The sequence below is a fragment of the Dryobates pubescens genome, chromosome 4 (genome assembly GCF_014839835.1).
Source record: "Dryobates pubescens isolate bDryPub1 chromosome 4, bDryPub1.pri, whole genome shotgun sequence".
Taxonomy (NCBI): Eukaryota; Metazoa; Chordata; class Aves; order Piciformes; family Picidae; genus Dryobates; species Dryobates pubescens.
In genome coordinates, this window is record NC_071615.1 from 32,383,129 (window position 1) to 32,407,091 (window position 23,963).

A 23,963-nucleotide genomic window follows, 5' to 3' on the forward strand; every position below is an offset into this window, starting at 1 on the left:
ATACTGAAGAACTTCTTCCTCAGTCTTCTTCTCTCCAGGCTGAACAACCCCAGCTCCCTTCAGCCTGTCCTCACAGCAGAGGTGCCTCAGCCCCTGGATCATCTTTGTGGCCTCCTCTGCACTCTCTCCAGCAGCTCTATGTCCTCCTTCTGCTGGGGGCCCCAGAACTGGAGGCAGGACTGGAGGTGGGGTCTCAGCAGAGCAGAGTCCAGGGCCAGAATCCCCTCTCTTGCCTTGCTGGCCACACTCCTCCGGGTGCAGCCCAGCACACAGCTGCCTTCTGGGCTGCATGAGGGGAGCTGCCCAGCAACCAACACCCCCAAGTCTCTTTCTTCAGGGCTGTTCCCAACCTACTCTGTACCCAGCCTGGATCTGTGGCTGGGATTGGCCTGTCCTATCCATTAATCCATCAATACATACATCAATTAATACATCAATAAAGTATTGATGAATGCTAACAACTTATTGTGTCTTATATTGCTCCCCCTAGCTTAAAAAGTCAAATATTCAGCTCCACCTGAGCATTATTCTGTGGAATAATTTTTAAGGACTCTGTAGAGAAGAATCAATCAGGAGCTGCCTGACACACATCCCACAATTATTAAACTGAGTTTTCTTATATTAAATGATCTTATCTTCAAAATTATCAGCCATTTATCAGACTCCTTAATAATGCTGGGAAAAAACCCTACAGTACACTGAACACTCTTTTTCTTCCAGAGATAAACAGAAGCAAAAAAGGCCTAAATATCACCATCCTGTGGCTCTAGCTGAGAGCAAGAGAGAGGGACAAGGCTGAGGACATGAGAGGGGGACAAAGATGGGGGCACGAGAGAGCGACAAAGCTGGGGGCACAAGAGAGGGACAAAGCTGGGGGCACAAGAGAGGGACAAAGCTGGGGGCACAAGAGAGGGACAAAGCTGGGGGCACAAGAGAGGGACAAGGCTGAGGACCCAGAGAGGGACAAAGCTGGGGGCACAAGAGAGGGACAAAGCTGGGGACACAAGAGAGGGACAAGGCTGAGGACCCAGAGAGGGACAAAGCTGAGGACACGAGAGGGGGACACAGCTGGGGACACAAGAGAGGGACAAGGCTGAGGACCCAGAGAGGGAAAAAGCTGAGGACACGAGAGGGGGACGCAGCTGGGGACAGGAGAGAGGGACAAGCCCACATCTGAATAGCTGCATTATGAGACCTCCAGTAATTTTTTTTCATTAATATTGCAGTACCTGTATCATCTGTTAGGAAAACTGCAGAGCAGGCATGGAGCTTGTGAGCAGGGAGCCAAAACCACAGCTGAAGAGCAAGGCAGCAAATCCTGAGAGAAGGGAGAAAATCCTACCAGAAGAGGAGAGAGAGAGAAATTCATAACAGAAGGGGAGGAAGAGAGAAAATCCTACCAGAGAAGGAAGACAGACAATTCCTAAACAGGAGAAGAAGGCAGAAAATCCTAAGACAAGAGGGAGAGAGAAAATCCTAAAAGAAGAGGAGCAAGACAGAAAACCCTAACAGAAGAAGAGGAAGAGAGAAAATTGTAACAGACAAGGAAGGCAGACAATTCCTAAACAGGAGAGGAAGGCAGAATATCCTACCAGAAGAGGAGGAAGGCAGAAAATTCCTAAACAGAAGAAGACAGAAAAATTCTTAAACAGAAGAGGAAGAGTGAAAATCCAGCAGCCCTTCTCTAGCTGCCTCACCAAGTGGCTGCTGATTTTCCTGGGTGGATTAAGCCATGGCAGATGGAGAGAGGAGCTCTGCTCAGAGAACCAAGCTGCTGCGTGCCCATGTGTGCTGTGTAAGAGCAGAGGCTGATGGCAAAGCAATGGTCTGCAGTGTCCCTGGGGACTATAAATAGCCCCCTGCAACAGCTGGAGTCACTGCCTCCATCGCAGGGAGGACAGCAGGGCTATCAGGATGATGAAGCTCTGCTAATCAAATGCAGACAGAGATTAAAAAGAATTAAAAGTGACAAGCAGAGTCTATCCCAGTCAGCCTGTAGCTCCTTAATCAAAGGACTATTCCTTACCTTGTCAATTAACAGCTCTCTCTCTGGGCTTTCTTCCCCTTCATGCAACACAAAAGATGATGCCAAGTGTCAAGAAATCATTGTTCAGAAGAGGTGGTTTGGTTTAATTTATTGAGCTTCTGTGTGGACTGCAATGAATCATGGACACAGCTTTAGAAGCTGCCACACACACAATTAACCACAGAGCCCCCCTCCAGGGAAGGGCATTCAGCCACCTCCCTGGGCAGCCTGTGCCAGGCTTTGAGAACCCTTTCAGCCAAGAAGTTTCTTCTCATCTCCAACCTAAGCCTCCCCTGGTGCAACCTGAGGCTGTTTCCTCACCATCTACCACCTGAGGCTAGGCAGAAAAGCCCAAGGCCTGCCTGGCTCCAGCCTCCCTTCAGGGAGCTGTAGAGAGCAATGAGGTCTTCCCTCAGCCTCCTCTTCTCCTCACTAAACACCCCCAGGTTCCTCAGCTGCTCCTCCCCAGCCCTGTCCTCCAGACCCTTCCCCAGCTTCCTTTTCCTTCTCTGGACCAACTCCAGCCCTTCAATGGCCTTCTTGGAGCGAGGGCCCAAAAGTGAACCCAAGACTCCAGGTGTGGGCTCCCCAGTGCTGAGTGCAGGAGGACAATTCCTGCCCTGCTCCTGCTGGCCACACCATTGCTGATCCAGGCCAGGATGCTGGTGGCCTTCTTGGCCACCTGGGCACACCCTGGCTCATCCTCAGCTACTGTCACCCAGCAGCCCCAGGTCTTTCTGTGGTGGGCACTTGCCAGCCACTCTGCCCTCAGCCTTGCATTTGTGCTGCCTCCAAGCAGCTCTGAGTACTTTCAGCAGGGGAAATTTCCAACTCCAAGCTTGCAAACCCAGGTCCTCTTTTCAGATAAATGACTCCCAGGGGTCAGCTTTCAGTGGTTAGTCATTCATCCAGGCCTGTTCAGCATCCCAGCTCTAACCAGATGAATGACTGAGCTGCTTCAGATTTATTAATGCTGAAACATGGGAAATAATCTGTGCTGGTCTGCAGAGACTGAGAGCAAATGAAGACACAGCAACATGTCAAATGCCTCCATCTACCCACATAAAAGAAGAATAACCATGAGTTCCAAGCCTGGAGGTGTTCAAATCCAGGTTGGATGAGGCCTTGAGCAAGCTGGGCTGGTGGGAGGTGTCCCTGCCCATGGCAGGGGGTTGGAACTGAATGATCTTGAAGCTCACTTCCAACTCAAAGCAGTTTGTGGTTCCATGAAGTTGGAGCTCACAGATCCTAACTCCCAGGCTTACACTCTCCAAAGTCTCACAGTCCTTTTTGCTCCAGAATGAGATGGGCAGAGCAGCAGAGAAAAAGGAGTCAAAATGGGAATAATTGAGCAAAAGAGATGAAATCTCTGTTGGCTTCTGTAGGGAAAGGAAGCATTTTAATTGCCAGTCTGAAACAGCCTCACCCAGTGCAGGAAAATCCAGGCAGGGAGATCTATTTTCTTTTAAGGCTGACCTCCAGGGCTTCATTCAGATCTTTGCTGAGCAGGTCAGAGAAGCTCTAATTGGAACATTTCATCTGCTGCTTCATAGAACCACCTTGGAATGCATCTGAGCACACCACCAGCAAACAGCCAGCAGTGCTGGCTGCAAGGACAGGGGACAGAAGCCCGTCACCAAAAAGGGGTTTGCTTCAGGGGTGCCAGAAGGAGGATGATTTGATCTTAGAACCACAGAGTGGGTTGGGTTGGAAGGGACCTTCAAGATCATCCAGTTCCAACCCTCCTCCCACAGGCAGGGACACCTCCCACCAGCCCAGCTTGCTCAAGGCTTCATCCAGCCTGGCCTTGAACACCTCCACAGCCTCCCTGGGCAACCTGTTCCAGTGTTTCCATACCCTCCCTGTTAAGAATTTCTTCCTCATCTCCAGTCTCAGTCTCCCCTCTCCCAGCTCAAAGCCGTTGCACCTCATGCTGTCACCACAAGCCCTTCCAGCCACAGAATGTCAATGCTCAGTGTTCTTCCCCTGCTCCTCTCTCTGCTCACCACTGAATGTTCCCAGCCTGCCCTCACTGCTTTGATTTTATTTCCCTCCCTTGTTTCTCTTGCTCTGCTCCTGAAATTGCTTTGCTGTTTGGGGACTTCAAGAAACCTTGGGTCCACGGTGGCATTTTAAAAGCAGCTTTAGCTGGGCTTCCTGCAGCTCTGACAGAGTAAGCTCAGACACAAAGAGCCCTCAGTGGCTCACTGCAGGGAGTGCAGCAGTCATCTTCAGTGAATGAGGTGGTGTCCTCTCAGCAGGCTGCCATCAGGGACCTCTCAGGGAGGCTTAGGTTGGAGATCTGTGCTGCCAGAGTGGTCAGGGATTGGCACAGGCTGCCCAGGGAGGGGGTGGAGTCCCCATCCCTGCAGGGATTAACTGGCCATAGTAGTGTTGGGTTGCTGGCTGGGCTGGATGATCTGGGAGGGCTTTTCCAACCCAACCATTCTGGCACTCCCTGCATATCAGTCACAGCTTCACACAGTCTGCCCTTGACCTTGTTGAACTTCTCCTGAACATCTGGAAATCTCCTAGCTCTGTATTTCACAGCCCTCAATGTTCATGGCAGGCAAGTTCTGAGGGCTTCATATTCAAATATGTATAAGAAGTGAATTTTCTGTTTTCCATTAGGATCAGAGCCCTGGCTGTTGGCATGAGGACTGGGTTCTACACATTGGCCACAGCAACCCCATGCAGTGCTGCAGGCTGGGGTCAGAGTGGCTGGAGAGCATCCAGGCAGAAAGGGACCTGGGGGTAATGGTTGATAGCAGGCTGAACATGAGCCAACAGTGTGCCCAGGTTGACAAGAAGGCCAATGGCATCCTGGCCTGGATCAGGAACAGTGTGGCCAGCAGGAGCAGGGAGGTCATTCTGCCCCTGGACTCAGCACTGGTTAGGCCACACCTTGAGTCCTGTGTCCAGTTCTGGGCCCCTCAGTTTAGGAAAGATGTTGAGTTGCTGGAACATGTCCAGAGAAGGGCAACAAAGCTGGGGAGGGGTCTGGAGCACAGCCCTGTGAGGAGAGGCTGAGCGAGCTGGGGTTGCTTAGCCTGCAGAAGAGGAGGCTCAGGACAGACCTTATTGCTGTCTACAACTACCTGAAGGGAGGTTGTAGACAGGCAGAGGCTGGTCTCTTCTCCCAGGCAACCAGCACCAGAACAAGAGGACACAGTCTCAAGCTGTGCCAGGGGAGGTTTAGGCTGGATGTTAGGAAGAAGTTCTTCACAGAAAGGGTGATTGGCCTTTGGAATGGGCTGCCCAGGGAGGTGGTGGAGTCACCATCACTGGAGGTGTTTAAGAAGAGACTGGATGAGGCACTTGGTGCTATGGTTTAGTTGATCAGATGGTGTTGGATGATAGGTTGGACTCGATGATCTCGAAGGTCTCTTCCAAACTAGTTAATTCAATTCAATTCAATTCAATTCTATTCTATTCTATTCTATTCTATTCTGAAACAGCCCCAGCAATCTGTGCCCTGTGGAACCAGTCACAGCTAAATGATAGATACAACCCTCTACAAACATCTGAGGAGCACAGAATCAGCAACTAGCAGAGCAAATTTGCAGCAAGAGATGCAGAAAGGTGGGGAGGAACAACCCCCTGCACCAGGAAAGATCTAGGGGTGACCTGCTGGGAAGCAGCTCCATGGAGAAGGGCCTGGGAGTCCTGCTGGGCAAAAAGTTCTCCATGGGACAGCAACGTGGCCTTGTGGCCAAGAAGGCCGAAGGTCTCCTGGGGGGCGCTAAGAACAGTGCAGCCAGCAGGTCAAGGGAGGATCTCCTCCTCCTCTACTCTGCCCTGGCGAGACCTCATCTGGAGCATTATGTCCAGTTCGGGGTTCCACAGTTCAAGAAGAACAAGGAACTGCTGGAGAGAGTCCACATGAGGCCATAAGCATGCTGAAGGGACTGGAACATCTCTGTAAGGAGGGAAGGCTGAGAGCCATGGGGCTGTTGAGCCTGGGGAGAAGCCGGAGATGGGATCTGATCTGTAAATATCTGAAGGGTGGGGGACAAGAAGAAGGGGCCAGGCTCTGTTCAGTGGTGTCCTCTGATAGGACAAGGGGCAGTGGACACAAACTGGAACCCAGGAGGTTCCACCTCAACAGAAGGAGAAACTTCTTTGGTGTGAGGGTGCTGGAGCCCTGGAGCAGGCTGCCCAGAGAGGTGGTGGAGTCTCCTTCTCCGGAAACTTTCAAGTCCCACCTGGATGTGTTCCTGTGTGACCTGCCCTGGGTGACCCTGCCCTGGCAGGGGGGTTGGACTGGATGATCTCCAGATGTCCCTTCCCACCACTCCATCACTCCATAAAAGCCAGCTCTGGGCAGGCTTGTTGTCAGTGGAGAAGCAAAATGTGTCCAAGGGCTGGATGAGTTGTTCAGGCAGCCCTTTGGCAGCCTGAGCTGTTGTTTCCCGAGTAGGGCTGCACTAATTCCATTTATGCAACCCAGGAAGCATCTGATCCATTCTTTGTGATGAATGAAATCACCAGCCTGAGAGTGCTGACAGCTTCTGTTCTGCTGCTGCTAGGAGGTGGTTAAAAAAGCACCCTCTGTAAGCACAGTCAGAAAAGCCAGAGGAGAATGAGAAGACTGCAGCAGTATTGTCTGCAGTGGCTGCAGGTAAAGGAAAACCTCTTAAACCCCAGCCAGTGTAACTGTCTTGCTCCACAGCTTCTCTGGACAACCTGTCACAGTGCCTTACCACCCTCATGGGTAAGAATTGCTTCTTCAGGGCTCATCTCAATCCAACTGCTTTCAGCTCAAAGCCATTGCCCCTCTAGGGCTGCTCTTCTCCAGGCTTAACAATCCCAGGGCTCTCAGCCTTTCCTCCTCACAGAGATGCATCTTTGTAGCCTCCACTGGGCTCTCTTCAGCAGTTCCCTGTCCCTCTTGAACTGGGGAGCCCAGAACTGGACACAACACTCCATATGTGGCCTCACCAGAGCAGAGCAGAGGGACAGGAACACCTCCCTCAAGCTGCTGGCTGCCCTCTTCTGAATGCCCCCAGGTCACCATTGGCCTTCTTGGCCATGAGGACACATTACTGGCTCATGTTGAACTTGCCCCCCTGCACCCCCAGGTCCTTTTCCACAGAGCTGCTCTCCAGCAGGTCACCCCTCAGCTGTACTGCTGCAGGGGTTGGTCCTCCCCAGGGGCAGGACCCTCCCCTTGCCCTTCCACTCTCCAGACACCTTTCCATGAGGTGCCTTTTGAAGCAAAACACAAACCCAGGTTCCTGCTGACAAAGGGACCTGCTTGGCATTCCCCAGACAACTGTGGAGTCCCTTTCAGAGGAGATTTTGCTCAGAGGAGATTTAGGAACTGTGGCAGGGCAGCACCAAGGCCTTAGAACCACTTGATTGCAAAGCCCTTCACCCTGCCTTGGAAATTGCTGAGCAATCACCATTTCTTCTCACCTTCTGCTCACAGTGAACCAGCTCCTGTCAGGCCAGGAGCACAGGGCCATGACATTAATTATCCATAGCCAAGAGACACTCTTGATTATGTCCCCAAAGTGGAAAATGGTGCCAAGGAGCACAGGAGACCCTGGCTGTGCTCAGGGACTTTTCATTTCAGCCCTGCTCTTTCAAAGCAGCATCCCCATGGCTTGAGATCTTTCACTGTGGAAGCAGTGAGGGGCTCCCTGCTGTGGTCAGAACTGCCCACACTGGAAAGGCTTAAAACACAGAGCCACAGAATGGTTTGGGTTGGAAAAGCCCTCGAAGATTGAGCCCAACCCAACACCACCATGGCCATCAAACCATGTCCCCAGGTGCCACGGCCTTGAACACCTGCAGGGTGTTGAGTTCTGCAGAGGTGAAAAACAAAGAGATTTCTGGGAAGATTTGAGGCCTCCTGTGGAGGTTTTGCAAAGTGAAATGCAGAGATTCTCTTGTTGCCTCTGCCAGTGTGCAGCCAGACCTCTGACATTCTGCTGCTGCCTTTTGTTCCTTGCTTTCCCTCAGCTGTACCTGAGCTCACAGTGACATCAGCACCACAGAACCACAGGGCTGGGAAAGGCCTCTCAGCTCATCCAGTCCAGCCTGCAGCCCAACACCACCATGGCCACATTGGCATGGCCCCAGGTGCCATGGCCACACATTTCTGGAAGAGCTCCAAGCAGAACCTCTGCCTTCCTCTCCCCTGCAGATGGAAGCACGCTGAAGTGTCTGGTAACCAAAGCTTCCTCCCTCTTGGCCTCCCTATCCTGCAGCACCATGGAGACCAGGTGACTGGAGGTTAAGGAACAGTAGGGAAGATATTTTTGACATCTCACTTGAAGGATTTTGTCACCTTCTTCTTGACACAGAAACAGCAGTGGGGAGAAGAGCCTGTGTCAAAACGTGGGCAGCTTGCTGAGGACTGGAATCCTCCCGCGGAGAGGCTTCCAGGTCTCATGGCCTGCGGTAGCTGCCAGACACCGCAGAGGAGCAGCTGGGATCTAGGACTTGCTTCTACTCAGCTGAAAAATCCGAGCTACAGCATGCATCCAGCTCCTGCATTGCCTTGGTGGTCTCCTTTGGACCCACTCCTTGTGCTGGGGGCTCCAGAGCTGGCCCCAGCACCCCAGGTGTGGTCTGAGCAGAGCAGAGGGGCAGAATCCCTTCCCTGCCCCTGCTGCCCACACTGCTTTGGATGCAGCCCAGCACAGGGTTGGTTTCTGGGCTGCCAGCTCAGGTTGCTGGCTCATGGGGAGCTGCTCCTTGCCCAGCACACCCAAGTCCTTCTCCTCAGCTCTGCTCTCCAGCCATTCTCCACCCAGCCTGGGTCTGTGCTTGGCATTGCCCTGCCCCAGGTGCAGAACCTTGCCCTTGGCTGTGTGGAACTTCATGCAAGCCCATGCAAGGTCCTTGTCTGGGTGCTCTGGGCTACCTAAAAGCTACCTAAAATACAGGAGTTTATCTGGTTTAAACTTATCTGTACTTTCACCCACCCAAATATTGTGGGTTCTTGTTCTCTCTGGCATCTCATAGGTGGAAGTTTTGCACTTTAAGTGACCGTCTACTGTTTTTTTCCTTCTTTTTTCCCCTTTTCTCTCCTTTCTGCACTCCCTTGTCACTTCAGCAGGGACTTCTTGGTTTACCTTCTCTTTCCTGTCCAATATTTGTTTTTCTACATACTTCACAAGTGCCTCAGCATCTCCAGCTCATTGTGTTTGATCACACTGGGTCAGCTCTACATAGTGAAGTCCCTGGAACATGAAGGCACTGCCAGAGGTATTAGGGAGATCATGCAAGGTCTTGACAATCACATCTTCTGGCAGCAGTGGGAAAGCCAGTGAATGAGGAAAGGCAGTCAAGCCACAGACCTGTGAGGGCTACAAGGCAGCAGGCTGACCATGGTTCATTGCCTGACAGCTACATAAATTGGGATGGGACTTAGAACCATGGGACTGTGGAGGTTGGAAGAGGCCTTTGAGATCAAGTCCAACAGCTCACCCAGAGCTCACAGTCCCACCACTGATGCTAAGCCACTGCGACTAACCCACATCCCTCAGCACCACATCTCTGCCTCTTTCAAAGACACCTCCAGGGATGGGGACTCCACCATCTCCCTGGGCAGCCTGTGCCAGGCTCTGATAAACCTTTGGTCAAGAAGTTTCTTCTGATGTCCAACCTGAGCCTCCCCTGGTGCAGCTTGAGGGCATTTCCTCTCCTCCTGTCTGGAATGCTGGTGGCCTTCTTGGCCACCTGAGCACACCCTGGCTCATCTTCAGCTGCTGTCACCCAGCACCCCCAGGTCTTTCTCTGATGGGCCCCTCTGCCCCCAGCCTGGAGCCTTCATGGGGTTGTTGTGAGCCAAGTGCAAGACCCAGCCCTTGGCCTTGTTGAGTCTCATCCCAGTGGCCTCAGCCCATGGGTGCAGCCTGGCCAGGTCCCTCTGCAGAGCCTTCCTGCCCTCCAGCAGACCAACAGTGCCTGCAGCTTGGTGTCATCTGCAAACTGACTGAGGGATCCTCGATCCCCTCACCCAGACCATCGATACACATATGAAACAAGCCTGGCCCAAGCACTGAGCCCTGGGGAGCACTGGAATGCTCACAGGTCCCTTTCCCCCCAGTGCTTCTTGGTGGAATCTGTGATGTTGCATTTTGCCTAAATTAGGCAAACAGTCCAGTTTACCACAGAAAAAGAAAAAGCAGCTTGTTCAGTGCTGTCTCTCCCTGTAGAATTCAGCTCACAGCCTCTTTAATCTGCACATGAGGCTTTTAATTTGGGGGCCACCACTTGGGTTGTTTCCTAATCCACCAAGCATTTCACTTCAAAACCAGCCAGGCAGGGATTTTGATGCCTCAGCCACTGAGCCTCAGATGCTTACAGCAGATCAAAGGCATCTAAAGCTCTACACCCAAAGCAAATTTTCACAGTAATCTTGTTGCTCTGCACTGGATTTGTCCTCATACCCCTATCTTGTTGATCTGAAGAGCCACCAGAAATCTCACCCCACTGCAATGTTAGATGAAGCTGTGGAAAAGGACTCTTTGGTTTCCACAGCTCAGAACAGTGAAATTGAAGGTGCAGCTCTTCAAGGGATCTATCAGAGAATCACAGAATTGTTTGGGTTGGAAAAGGTCTCTAAGATCACCCAGTCCAACCTGCAACCCAACACCACCATGGCCACTAAACCATGGCCCCAGCTGCCATGGCCACACATTTCTGGAACACCTGCAGGGATGGGGACTCCACCACCTCCCTGGGCAGCTTGTGCCAACCCCTGACCACTCTTGCAGTCAAGAAGTTTCTTCTCATGTCCATCCTGATCCTCCCCTGGCACAGTTTCATGACATTTTCTCTCCTCCTATCACTTGTTACCAGGGAGAAGATCCCAACCTTCACCTGGCTCCAGCCTCCTCTCAGGGAGCTGTAGAGAGCAATGAGGTCTCCCCTCAGCCTCCTCTTCTCCACACTAAACACCCCCAGGTCCCTCAGCTGCTCCTCACCAGCCCTGTTCTCCAGACCCTTCCCCAGCTTCCTTGCCCTCCTCTGGACCTGCTCCAGCCCCTCAATGTCCCTCTTGGAGAGAGGGACCCAAAACTGACCCCAGCACTCCAGGTGTGGCCTCCCCAGTGTTGAGTGCAGGAGGACAATCCCTGCCCTGCTCCTGCTGGCCACACCACTGCTGATCCAGGCCAGGATGCTGGTGGCCTTCTTGTGCTTGGACAAGGAGCAATGGTTTGAAACTGGAGCAGGGCAGATGTAGGTTGGACATCAGGAGGAAGTTCTATACAATCAAGGTTTGAAATACTAGAACAGGCTGCCCAGGGATGTGGTTGAGGCCCCATCCCTGCAGACATTGAAGATCAGACTTGATGTGGCCCTGGGCAGCCTGCTGTAGTTGGAGGTGTCCCTGATGACTGCAGGGAGGGTGGACAAGGTGACCTTTGAGGGTCTCTTCCAAGTGGATGTATTCTGTGGTAAAAAAGGCACCAGTCAGATGGATCAATGATGGTTGGGACACTCTGGAACCCCCAGGTTTGTAAGTTCCTCCATCACCTAGCACTAACTCAGAACCTGTGCACTGAGCAACAGCAGGACCCAAACAATAAAGAGCTGCTTTGTGTGGGGGCTTCCTCCAACTAACCCTTTTGGTCCTGGCATATGTTGGGTCTTTTTTCCTAGTTGTCATTTAGCCAATTATTTTAACAAGCCACAGCAGTGGCTCCTTAATTGAGATTTAAAATGTACTTCATCTAATGGCTTCTCTTTAATTGCTCATTAGTAATTACACTGAACAAAAGGACTCTGAGAATCACAAAATGGTTGGGGTTGGCAAAGCCCTTCAAGATCATCCAGCCCAACCATTCTCTAACTCTGCCAAGGCTGGGGTTAAACCACAGCCCTCAGCACCACCTCTCTGCCTCTGGGAAGCACCTCCAGGGATGGGCATTCAGCCACCTCCCTGGGCAGCCTGTGCCAGGCTGTGAGAACCCTTTCAGTCAAGAAGTTTCTTCTTGTATGCAACGGACTTCAAAGACATGGGAAAAATGATGGGAAACCAAAAAAGGACCTCAAAGACATGGGAGAAGTATATGTGAAATCAAAATGGACCTCAAAGACATGGGGGAAGTGTATGTGAAATCAAAATGGACCTCAAAGACATGGGGGAAGTGTATGTGAAATCAAAATGGACCTCAAAGACATGGGGGAAGTGTATGTGAAATCAAAATGGACCTCAAAGACATGGGGGAAGTGTATGTGAAATCAAAATGGACCTCAAAGACATGGGGGAAGTGTATGTGAAATCAAAATGGACCTCAAAGACATGGGAGAAGTGTATGTGAAATCAAAATGGACCTCAAAGACATGGGGGAAGTGTATGTGAAATCCAAATGGACCTCAAAGACAAGGGGCCAAGGTGTGGGAAAGCAAAACGGAACTCAAAGACATGAGGCAAAGGTATGGGAAATGTAAAAGGAACTCAGAGATATGAGCTTAAGGCATGGGAACTCAAACTGGACCTCACTGATGTGGGAGTAACCTATGGGAAATATAAAGACTCAAATATGGGCCAAGTGTTGGTGGTGTTAAGGATCTGGCCTGACCCTGGGGGAAACTTCCCATCCAAATCAACTCCCTTTCCACGGAACTTCTGGTTGTGCAGCCAACCCTTCAACCCCTTTCTGGAGCTAAGAGCTTCCTTTGCAGTTCAACTCTTTCAAAAAACTGTTACAAACACAATTATGATTTGATTTTTCTCCACCATATGTAAATGACAGAAGGCTGCAGCTAACAAATAGCATTTCTCATCCTCTCCTCTGAGTCTCCTGGGGGAAGATTTGGCCTCTTCAAAGGGGTTGAAATCCAGGAGAGGCACAAAAAAAAAACCAACACCCAAAAAAAAAGTGACAAGAAAGCAGTGTTTTTCATTTTCTGCTTCCCCACTTTGACTGAAGATTTAGCAAAAATAGAGCAATCTCTGGAGCACAAGGCACTAAATCCATGATCTCTGCCTCCCAGGCTGACGTCCGGGGGGATGGTTGCTGAAATGCACGTGGAAATTATCCAGCAAAGAGCAAAAGGAACCAGCACAGACACAAAGCCAGTCAGAGAGATCCATTTTCTACCCCAGCTATGGGGTTTCTATTAAGATGCTGAGAACAGACACCAATGGCAGGAAAAGAAACTGATCTTGCAGAACTTTCTGCACACAGGCTGGAGGTGAGGAGAAAGTTCTTCACTGAGAGAGTTGGTGGCCATTGGAATGTGCTGCCCAGGGAGGTGGTGGAGTCACCGTCCCTGGAGGTGTTCAAGAGGGGATTGGATGTGGCACTTGGTGCCATGGTTTAATAGTCATGAGGTCTTGGGTGACAGGTTGGACTTGATGGTCTTTGAGGTCTTTTTCAACCTTATTGATTCTGTGATTTCCAAGGTCCCTTCCAACCCAACCCATTCCAGGACTGTATGACTTGAGAGTGCTGGTTATGGAAAGGCATCAACAGAAGTGACACAGACCTGGAGCTGAGCAGCTTTTAGAATCACAGAATCATTTCAGTTGGAAAGGCCCTTGAAGGTCATCAAGTCAAACCTTCCTCTAACTCCACCAAGTGTGGTGCAAAACCATGTCCACAGAAGGGGAGGCATCTGGAGGACAGGGCTGGTGAAGAGCAGCTGAGCGACCTGGGGCTGTTTAACCTGGAGAAGAGGAGGCTGAGGGGAGACCTCATTGCTCTCTACAGCTCCCTTAGAGCCAGGTGGGGGTTGGGCTCTTCTCCCAAGTAATTAATAGCAGGACAAGAGGAAATTGCCTTAAGTTGCACCAGGGTCAGGTTGGACATGAGAAGAAACTTCTTGCCTGAAAGGGTTCTCAGAGCCTGGCACAGGCTGCCCAGGGAGGTGGTGGAGTCACCATCCCTGGAGGTGTTCAAGAACAGAGGTGCTCCAGCCCTTGGATCATCTCTGTGCCTCCTCTGGGCTCGCTCCACCAGCTCCATGTCTGTATGCTGGGACACGTCTGAGGCTCTGCACTGTACATTTTTTTTCCCTGTGTTAAATATTTGATGGGCTGGGGGCTGGGTCTGAGTGCTGGGTTTGTGTATGCATTAGATTGTCCTGAATATGTAATAGTTGAGCCCAAGTAGATTTGATTGTCCTCCTGGCATCCCTGAAGGGCAGGACACTGACAGGAATCTGCTTTAAGGTGGTTTGCCTTAAATACATCACATGCTAAAGGTGCAGGAGAAGGGCCTGGGGGTGCTGGGTGACAGCAGCTGGAGATGAGCCAGGGTGTGCCACCCGCATCCTGGCCTGGATCAGCAGTGGTGTGGCCAGCAGGAGCAGGTCAGGGATTGTGCCCCTGGACTCAGCACTGGAGAGGCCACATCTGGAGTGCTGAGTTCAGTTTTGGGGCCCTCACTCCAAGAAGGACATTGAGAGACTGAAGCAAGTCCAGAGAAGGGCACCATCAGTCTCAAGAACAGGGCTGGTGAGGAGCAGCTGAGGGAATTGGGGTTGTTGAGCCTGGAGAAGACGAGGCTAAGGAGAGACCTCACTGCTCTCTACAGCTCCCCAAAAAGAGGCTGGAGCCAGGTGGGGCTTGGGCTCTTATCCTTAGGACCAAGTGACAGAAGGAGAGGAAATGGCCTCAAGTTTCACCAGGTTCAGGTTAGACATGAGAAGAAACTTCTTGACCGAAAGGGTTCTTCAAGCCTGGCAGAGGCTGCCCTGGGAGGAGGGTGGCTGAATGCCCATCCCTGGGGGTGTTCAAAAATCATGTGGCACATGGGGCCACGGTTTAGTGGCCATGGTGGGGTTGGGCTGATGGTTGAACTGGATGAGCTTAGAGGTCTCTTCCAACCCTAAGAGTGCTGTGACTGTAAAGCAAAGCTGCGAACTCGGGGCCTGCCCGACGTCGCCAGGCGCTGGGAGTCTCTGCCTGTCTCATTACATTCCAGTATTTGCTGAGCTCTAATGAAGGGTCATAAAGTTTCAACTTCTTTCTCCAATTTGTGGTCCTAATTGGCTCTGTGGTTTGCTATCAGCTGAAAGCCAAACAGCTGATTAATATCAGACAAACAATTCTCTGCCTCAGGAGTGGCAAAGGTAAACAAGCTGTCTGGCAATCAGGGAGTTGTGGGAGCATGGAAGGGTGGGCCTGGAAGGATAGAGGAAGCCGACTCAGCCCTGCTCCCTCTCCTGCAGCAGCGACTTCCCACCCGAGCAGCATCCTCCTCACCCACTGAAAATTGGATTTTCTTCGGTTTCCTCCTTGCAGACCAGATAAAAGTGACCACAAAATCAGCCTTCAGAAGCAGAGCCCAGAGCAACATCCCAAGCATGAAATGTCAAAGTGTCTCTGCAGCTCACAGGAGGAAGCCTGTCCAACACTTTGGAACCAGGGGCACCACTCCTGAAGGTTCTTTCGCTTCACTTGAGCAGCCACTTTGAAATCTTCCTCTGCAGCCTCCTCCTCACACTCACACTGCATTAGCTGGGGGTGCCCCTCAGAATCAGCACTTCAGATGGGTCATCAAAAGCTGGATTCTGCTCGAGAGGAGAAGTTTGGAAAGCTTCAGCCCCCAGCATGATGAATAATGGACTCAATGGAATGTCCTCTATAGCACAGGACATTAGCACTCGCACCTCTTACAGCATGACAGAATAGGCTGGGTTGGAAGGGACCTTCAAGATCATCCAGTTCCCACTCTACACCTCCTACTAGCCCAGCTTACTTGAGGCCTCATCCAGCCTGGCCTTGAACACCTCCAGGCTTGGAGCCTCCACAGCTTCTCTGGGCAACCTGTCCCAGTGCCTCGCCGCCCTCATGGGCAGGAATTGCTTGCTCATGGCTCATCTCAGATCAGCTTCAAGCCATCACTCCTTGTCCTGTCACTCCATGCCTTTGTTCAAAAGTCCCTCTCCAGCTCTCTTGCAAGCCTCCTTCCAATCCTGGAAGGCTGCTCTAAGGTCTCCCTGCAGCCTTCTCATCTCCAGGTTGCACAACCCAGCTCCCTCAGCCTGTCCCCATAGCAGAGGTTCTGCAGCCCTTGGCTCACCTTGGTGTCCTCCTCTGGCCCTGCTCTAACAGTTCCCTCCTAGTGCTGGGGGCTCCAGAGCTGGACACAGTCAGATGAGTCCTGAAAACCAGATGGATTCAGAGCAATTTTCAGACCTTGGAGCTCTTTTCCTCTGCCAAGTAACAGCATCAGCCCCAAACAAGCCACATCCAGAAGATGTTGGAAGTCCTTTACAGCAAATACTAAAATAACCCATGAAAACCCAAACCTTTATTTTCATTTTTGTCTAGCACCAGCCCAGCAGTGGATGTGCCACAAGGCACTCTAGAAGCAGAAAGGGAACAAGCAAAGCTTGACTCATCATGCAAAAGCCCTTCCTGCCAAACACAGCTGGCAGTGAGCAAGCGGCCCACTGAAATGTGGTGAGAAATGAATGGTTTCAGCTCCCTGGGCCTGCAGAGCCCTTTGTGTGGCAGCAGTTTGTGACAGTCAGGGCTGAATGGGTGTCAGGCAGAGAAGCTAGGCTGCAAGGTGCAGTTATTAATGGTCCCCTGCAAACTCCAAAGCTCCTCTGCAGCTTGAGGAACGTGAGCCAGGCTGAACAAATCCATGCAAAGCTCTGTGGGACATGACTAAAACACCACCAAACCATGGCTTTGTTTCTTTGCTTTTCCTCTTCCTCCCAGTGTTTTTCCACATTTCTTCAGAGTTCAGAGCCAGGTGTTGACCCACATCTTGGACAAGCCCCACATTCACCTTTCAGAGGACCTCCTGAGATTCACAGATTCACAGAATGGGTTGAGTTGGAAGGGACCTCAAATTTGAGGTCATCCAGTTCCAAGCCCCTGCCGTGGGCAGGGACACCTCCCACCAGCTCAGCTTGCTCAAGGCCTCATCCAGCCTGGCCTTCAACACCTCCAGGGGGGAGTACCCACAACCTCCCTGGGCAACCTGTTCCAGACATTGATCCCTATCCAGTGGAACAGAAAAAGCTTCTCCTTTGCTGTCAAAACCCAAGTTCAGAAATTTCTGCTTTCCACACCAAACCCAGCAGCCATCCAACCAGATTTGTGTGGCATTTCCAAACTAGGAAAAGCCACACACATGGAAGAGGGAAATGTCTTCATCATCACATCTCCAGCAGCTTTGCTCCTTCCAAAGGCTCTGCTAATCTCTAGTTTCATATATTTACAAATCCCCAACAACTTTTCTCCCTGTTTTTCACAGAATTGTTTGGGTTAGAAAAGCCCTCCGAGATCATCCAGTCCAACCAGCAAACCAACACCACCATGGCCACTAAACCGTGGCCCCAAGTGCCATGGCCACACATTTCTGGAACACCTCCAAGGATGGGAACTCCACCACCTCCCTGGGCAGCCTGTGCCAATCCCTTTTGCAGCAAAGAAATTCTTCCTAATATCCAACCTAACCATCCCCTGCAGTTTCAGGCCATTTCCTCTCCTCCTGTCACTTGTTCCCAAGGAGGAGAGCCCAACCCCCACCTGGCTCCAGCCTCCTCTCAGGGAGCTGTAGAGAGCAATGAGGTCTCCCTTCAGCCTCCTCTTCTCCAGACTGAACACCCCCAGCTCCCTCACCAGCCCTGTTCTCCAGACCCTTCCCCAACTCTGTTGTCCCCCTCTGGACCCTCAATGACTTGGGTCAAACTTCCAAGGTCTTTTCCCCCATCAGTGTCATTTTCATGCCTCTCCTTTCCTTCTGTTCTCCTTTCACTTGTAAAAGCCTTTCTCCTGCTGATGATTTTTCTTCTCACCCTAATCTTTTCCAAGCAGCTCCCTACTTCTCTGAAGTGTTTTTTTACCCTCTTATGCATCTCTCAGATGTGTGGAGACTCAACCATTTGCACTTGGTTCACATACAGGGTACATGGAGTCTGTAGCAGCTGTTGTGATCACTAAACCTGCAGCTCAGTGACCTCCAATGAAGAACAGGAGTCCCAAGTCTCTAAATGGAGTTAACTCCACAGCTATGCCTGTGACAAATTCACAGGGGTGGTCCTCAGGCTGGGTTCAGTTACAAACCCTCTGCCACACCTCCTAAAGTAACAAGCAGATGGTTTGCCATACTCATACAGTCATGGAATTGTTTGGGTTTGAAAAGACCTCTAGGATCACCCAGCCCAACCACTCTCTGACTCTGCCAAGGCAGGGGCTAAGCCATGGCCCTCAGCACCAAACCTGTGCCTCTTGGAAACACCTCCAGGGATGGGCATTCAGCCACCTCCCTGGGCAGCCTGTGCCAGGCTGCAAGAACCCTTTCAGTCAAGAAGTTTCTTCTTATCTCCAATCTAAACCTCCTCTGAGGCAACTTAAGCCAGAGCTGGGGTGCTAAGGGCCATAGTTTAGCCCCAGCCTTGGTGGAGTTAGAGAATGGTTGGGTTGGATGATCCCAGAGGTCTTTTCCAACCCAAACGACTCTGTGATTCTATTCCTCCACAAAGCATTCATTTCTACCTTCATTTTCTTCTCCCAGCTTGCTGGGATCTATTTTTACCCAATGAATGCACAGAGCAGAGGGGAGGGAGGCGGTCAGACGTCCACAAGATTTCCAGTGTTCTGTGAAAACCCTCCACGTTCCTCCTCCTGTCCTCAGGCTGCAACAGGAAAGGCTAAACTCAAATGTAGGTTCCAAGTTCTTGCTGCTGGAGAACATGCAGGCAGTTTAATTCGAGCTGACTGGGCAGAGGCAGTCACCATGCATGGGAAAAGACAATAAGTTCCCTTCAGGAGCGGAGGCAGCAGCTCCACAACACTCACGAGGTGCTGACACTGCCAGCATTTGGATCCTTTCTTCTTTTGAGAGAACGACAACAACAACCCAAACCCCCCCAGCTGCTCTTCACCAGGCCCTGTTCTCCAGACCCTTCCCCAGCTTCATCTCCCTTCTCTGCACCTGTTCCAGCAGCTCAGTGATGCCCACCCAGAGACACAGGAATCATGGAACTGATGGGGTTGGAAAAGCCCTCTAAGATTATCCAGTCACACCATCCAGTCATACCACCCACCTAACACCACCATGGCCACTAAACCCCAAGTGCCATGACCACACGTTTCCGGAACACCTCCAGGGATGGGGACTCCACCACCTTCCTGGGCAGCCTGTCCCTCCCCAGCCTTCCTGTAGGTACCCTTCAGATACTGAAATGCAGCTCTAAGGTCTGCCTGGAGCTGTCTCTTCTCCAGGATAAACAGCCTCAACTCTCTCATCCTGTCCCCATAACAGAGGTTCTGCAGCCCTCTGATCATCCTGGTGGCCTCCTCTGGACCCTCTGCATGTCTTTTTTTTCGCTAGGGGCCCAAGAACTGGAGGCAGTGCTGCAGGTGGGGTCTCAGCAGAGCAGAGGGGCAGAATCCCCTCCCTGTCCTGCTGGTCTCCCTGCTTTTGATGCAGCCCTCTTTTGATGAGCTCAGAGGTCACTCTGTGTAGCAGAGAAGCACTTCCCGACCTCACACCCCAAGACATGAGGCAGCACAACGCAGTAGCTGCTAGAGAGCATGATTAGAAAACAGCTTCCAGCAGGACCTCAAAACCCCTGCATTCAGCTGAAGCTGCAGGGAACAATGGAAGGAAAATAATTAGCCAAGCCAGCAGCTGGCTACAGCCCCAGGACTTCTGAGCCTTCTACCTCCTTCAAAACATAAAGGGGTCTTCAAAAATCGAGCAGCAAATGAGTCTTGGTTTGTACCTCGCCTCAAAGCCACAAGTAGAGCAGTGCCACCCTCCTAACATCCTGGGCTCAGAAGGGATTCAGAAGCAAGGGGGCCATCTGCTGAATCCCCAGCACCACCTGGGGATTCACCTGCAAAACCTGGCTTTGGAATGTCACAGCTGAGGCTTTTGCAGGTCTGTGAGAGGTGGCAGCAAAGCTCTGAGCAGGTTGGGCTGCAGGGGGATTTCACAGCATGTCTGCCCCCACTGCACCCATCACTGTCATCTGCCCAGGACTCCAAAACCCTGTGGGCAACATCCTCAGTCTGAGGTATGTGCAGCACCTAATATCATGGCTGGACTCGATGCCCTTAGAGGTCTTGTCCAACCAAAACAACTCTATGGGCTGTCAGACCGGCAGAGTCACAGCATGCCAGCTTGTCTGGTTGATTAGGCAGGGTTAGGTGATCGGTTGGACTTGATGATCTTGGAGGGCTCTTCCAACCTGGCTGATTCTGTGATTCTTGGGAGGGACCCCAAGGACCACCTGTTCCAACCTTCCTAGATGACAGTCTAGGGCAAATAAGAAGCAGGACTGAGATGAGACATTAGGAGGAAGTCTTTTCCCATGAGGGTGGTGAGGCACTGGAACAGGTTGCCCAGAGAGAATGTGGATGCCACCTCCCTGCAGGTGTTCAAGGCCAGGCTGGATGAGGCCTTGAGCAAGCTGGGCTGGTGGGAGGTGTCCTTGCCCATGGCAGGGGGTTGGAACTGGATCTTTGGGGTCCCTTCCAACCCAAACTAATCTATGACTCTTTCCAGTCATGGTTCCAGATCTGGTCCTTGGCATTGCTGCAGCCAAAGCTCTCCCTGCACGCCGGTGTCTGTAGGCACGAGCCGATTACTACAGAGGATCCCTGCTTTCACTGCTCCAGAGCAAATTGTTATTTACTTTATTTTCCTCCTAAAATCTGGCTTCCCAGATGAAAACAAGAAAACAGAAATATCTAAAAAGCAGCAAATGCTACACTGAGATTGAGCTAAGTATCAATCAAATGCTAAATATCCAACACACAAAGGAGGTTTGGAGCTACAGCTACCCAGCATTAATAAAACATTGACGTGTTCCTGTACCTTTCCATGAGCTGCCTACCACTCCCTCCCCACAGGAGTTAGGTTATCAACTCTGGAGCCTGACTGGCATCAAGAGTGGCCACTGAAAGAACAAAATAAAGACAAACCCCAGGGACACGTGTGTGTGGAGGAGTGAAAGAACTCACAAGGAAAGCCAAGGATCGCTAAAAGTCAACCTTTTCCTAGGCAGAGTCCCAAACCATGCAAACGTCCCAGCTCCTGGTCAGGTCAAACAAGAGGCTCTCCCGCAGCAAGAAGCGGCACAAAGTGCTCTTGCTACTCGCTTCAAACTCTGGGAAGCTCCCAGGAATGAATTTTTCTACCCAGTGACAGGCACCTGTGGCTTATTTTCACCTTTGTTAATTTCTCCCACCCTTTCCCACACAGCTGCCTCCAGACTCAGATGTTTCAGTTTAGTTAATTTGTTGGTCTTTGTCTCAGGTATTTGCATTTAAACAAAGATTGCTCCCAGCTGGCAGCAGAACCCTGTTAAAAAAGATGCTCTGTTAATGAAGTCAGGCAATCAGATTTATTTCATTAAGCATTTAGAGTGAGAGCAGTGGTGTGCATCCTCAGTAGGTAGCTAGAAAGCAAGGGAAAGAAGCTGGAAAGGGAAGGATTTGGGGCACAAAACTATTTGGACTGCATTTCCTCATAGCCCTGATCCTCCTCCACTCAAAGACTGGTTGTTAAAGTCCTACCAAATGCCAATTATTTAGGGCCAAGCTTCTTCCCTCTTGAGCTCTCTGAGACTTTTTCCTTTTCACCTCTAGAATTCTGCACAGCAATCTCAGTTAATTTTGCACAGCAGTCTCAGTTAAGGTCTGCTGCCTTCTGAGAGCTTCCACACACAAGGGTGGCTCAGCTCCACGGGTCAGAGAACATAAACACAGCTCAGTCAACAACTGATTGATGATGCCTGCAGCACAGCTGGGTGATATTGTACATGAAAGAAGCAGCAGTTGCAGGGGAGGACCTCTAAGTGCTGTCTCCCTGCCGACCTACGACACCGAAGGGGTTTGAGAAGTGTAATGAAATATTTGTCACTTTCTGCCTTACACCCAAAAGCTGAGACTTTGTCATCACAAGCAGGTGCTTGGGCTGCCTTAGGAGGCACAACCTGGCAATGACAAAGCTAGAGGAGGACCCCAACCAGTAAGGACATCAAAGAGCCCCTCAGTACCTCCCCAAGTCCCAAACAAGCATCCTCTGCAGGTCTGTACCTCTCAGCATCTCCCATCTTGAGACCCACCACACTGACATGGAAAGTTCAGTTGTGACCACAGCAGAATTTATGATACAACTACCACCATCAAGAGGTACAATGCTCTGGTGCCAGCTGACCAAACCCCAGCAGCTCCCCGTGGGCATCCTTTTGCCCTCTTCCTGCAACTCCTCCGGGCATGCCACTGCCCCCAGCGGCTGCCCCAGGGGCTCCTACAGAACGCATTTAGCAGAGACCATCAAGGGCAGCCCAACGGGTCTGTAGCCTCTGCAGGACCTCTCCAGACTTGGTGGATGCTCTGCCTGGATGCCATCCCTGGCAGATGCTTCACCACAGGCTGCACGCAGCCAAATGCACAAATGCCTTTGTCTGTTGTTCTGTGCAGCTGAAAATAGAAGGTTTACCACTTCCCTTCCTCCACATCATCTAACCCTGGGACAAGTACTAAACTGACACTGATAGGGCACCTTCCCTCTCTGGCAGCCTCCAACTTTCCTGCCTCCATCAGGACTTAACCTTTTCACCGGCAAGATGCGCTCTGGGATGTGCTCCCGAGTTGATGCTCTCAGAGATGTGCTCCCAGATGCACTCCAAGGAGAACCTCACCTAAAGGGCAACTCCCAGCCTCATCCCGTCGCTCCGATCCCTCCAAGTGACAGAGAAACTTTCCCGAGACTCCCAGAAAAAGCATCGCCCACACCGAGCAGGACCGAGCCTGGTACCCACGTACCCTAAACCGAGTCCCTTCCGAGCAACCGAGTCCCCCCAGAGAACCGAGCCGCACTGAGCCCAATACCCATGCACCCTGCACTGGGTGCCCGACCGAGAACCGAGCAGAACCGAGCCTGGTACTCACGCACCCTGCACCAGGTCCCCTCTGGGGCACCCCACGGCCCCTCTCCCACCCACCCAACCTCCCGGTCCCGCTCCTACCGTGCGGAGAGCGACGGAGGGAGGGAGGGAGGAGGTGGCTGCTGCCGGCGATCCGGAGCCCTTCTTGCAGAGCGGTCCCCTGAAGACGCCTTTGATGCCGCGGTAGTGGCCGTTGCTGAGGTGCCGGGAGCTGATGACCAGGTAACACGCCATGCGGGACCCCCGGGCTGCGGGACGGGGGCAGCTCCCCAGCCCCTGCTCGGGGTGGGGTCTGGAGGAAGGCAAAGCGGCTCTTCCTGAGAGCAGGAGCCCGCATGAAGGAGCCGGGGGGTTGGGGAGGGGGAAGCGCAGCAGCCACCTGCCCGCTGCCGTCTCATCCAGCGCCCGCGGTCGCGCTGCCGGCGGCGGGCGGCTGATGCTCGGGGGGGGGCGGCAGCAGCACCCCAAGCACATCCGAGGCAGCGCGGAGACCGCTCCGCATGCTGCTCCGCAGGGTCGGAGACGGGCCCGGAGAGAAGAAGGAGAAGATGAAGAAGGGCAGAGCTCAACTTGCACAGTCCCCTTCCCACCGGCCCCTTTCCCTCCTGCCTTCCTCCTCCTCCTCTTCCTCAGAGCAGGCCCCCAGCAACCGCCATCCAGAAGGGAATTCCTGCGCTGCAGCTCGGCTGGAGGCTGCTCCCCATCGCTCCTGGCTCCGCCGGGCTGGGTGGCTGCTGCCGCCGCTGGCCTCGTACAACCGGGGATGCCCCAGGCCGCCGCTGCTTCCGGCTCGGCTGGGCTCGGCTCGGTTCGGATGTGCCTGTTTCGGCTGGGCTCGGCTCAATTCGGTCCTGCTCGGTTAGACTCCTGCAGAACGGGAAAGGGGAGAGGGGGCGATAGAGGCGGTGCGAGGGAGGTGGAGCAGGGGTAGGGCTGGAGCGAGAGCTGCAGCCGGACGAGGATATGGGGCTGGGAGGTCGTGGCCTGTGGGAGGATGTGGCCCCTTCGTCCCTATGGGAAGGGGAGAGGTGGGGAAGGCGGCCGGCAGTACCGGGAGCAGAGGGCAGGGGAAGGGGGGAAGGCGGCGGGGAGAGTTGGACGCCCC

The 23,963-nt window shown here is 52.3% G+C and overlaps 1 protein-coding gene across 1 annotated transcript in view; it reads right to left on the reverse strand.

Annotated features, from left to right (window-relative positions):
- ZNF804B (zinc finger protein 804B) overlaps window positions 1–23,443 on the reverse strand; it is a 57,821-nt gene extending 34,378 nt beyond the window's left edge. The window contains exon 1 of the mRNA XM_054161039.1: window positions 22,940–23,443. Within this exon, the coding sequence (XP_054017014.1) occupies window positions 22,940–23,332 (393 nt within the window). The 5' untranslated portion in view covers window positions 23,333–23,443. The remainder of the gene's footprint in view (window positions 1–22,939) is intronic.
- Between the last annotated feature and the right edge of the window lie 520 nt (window positions 23,444–23,963).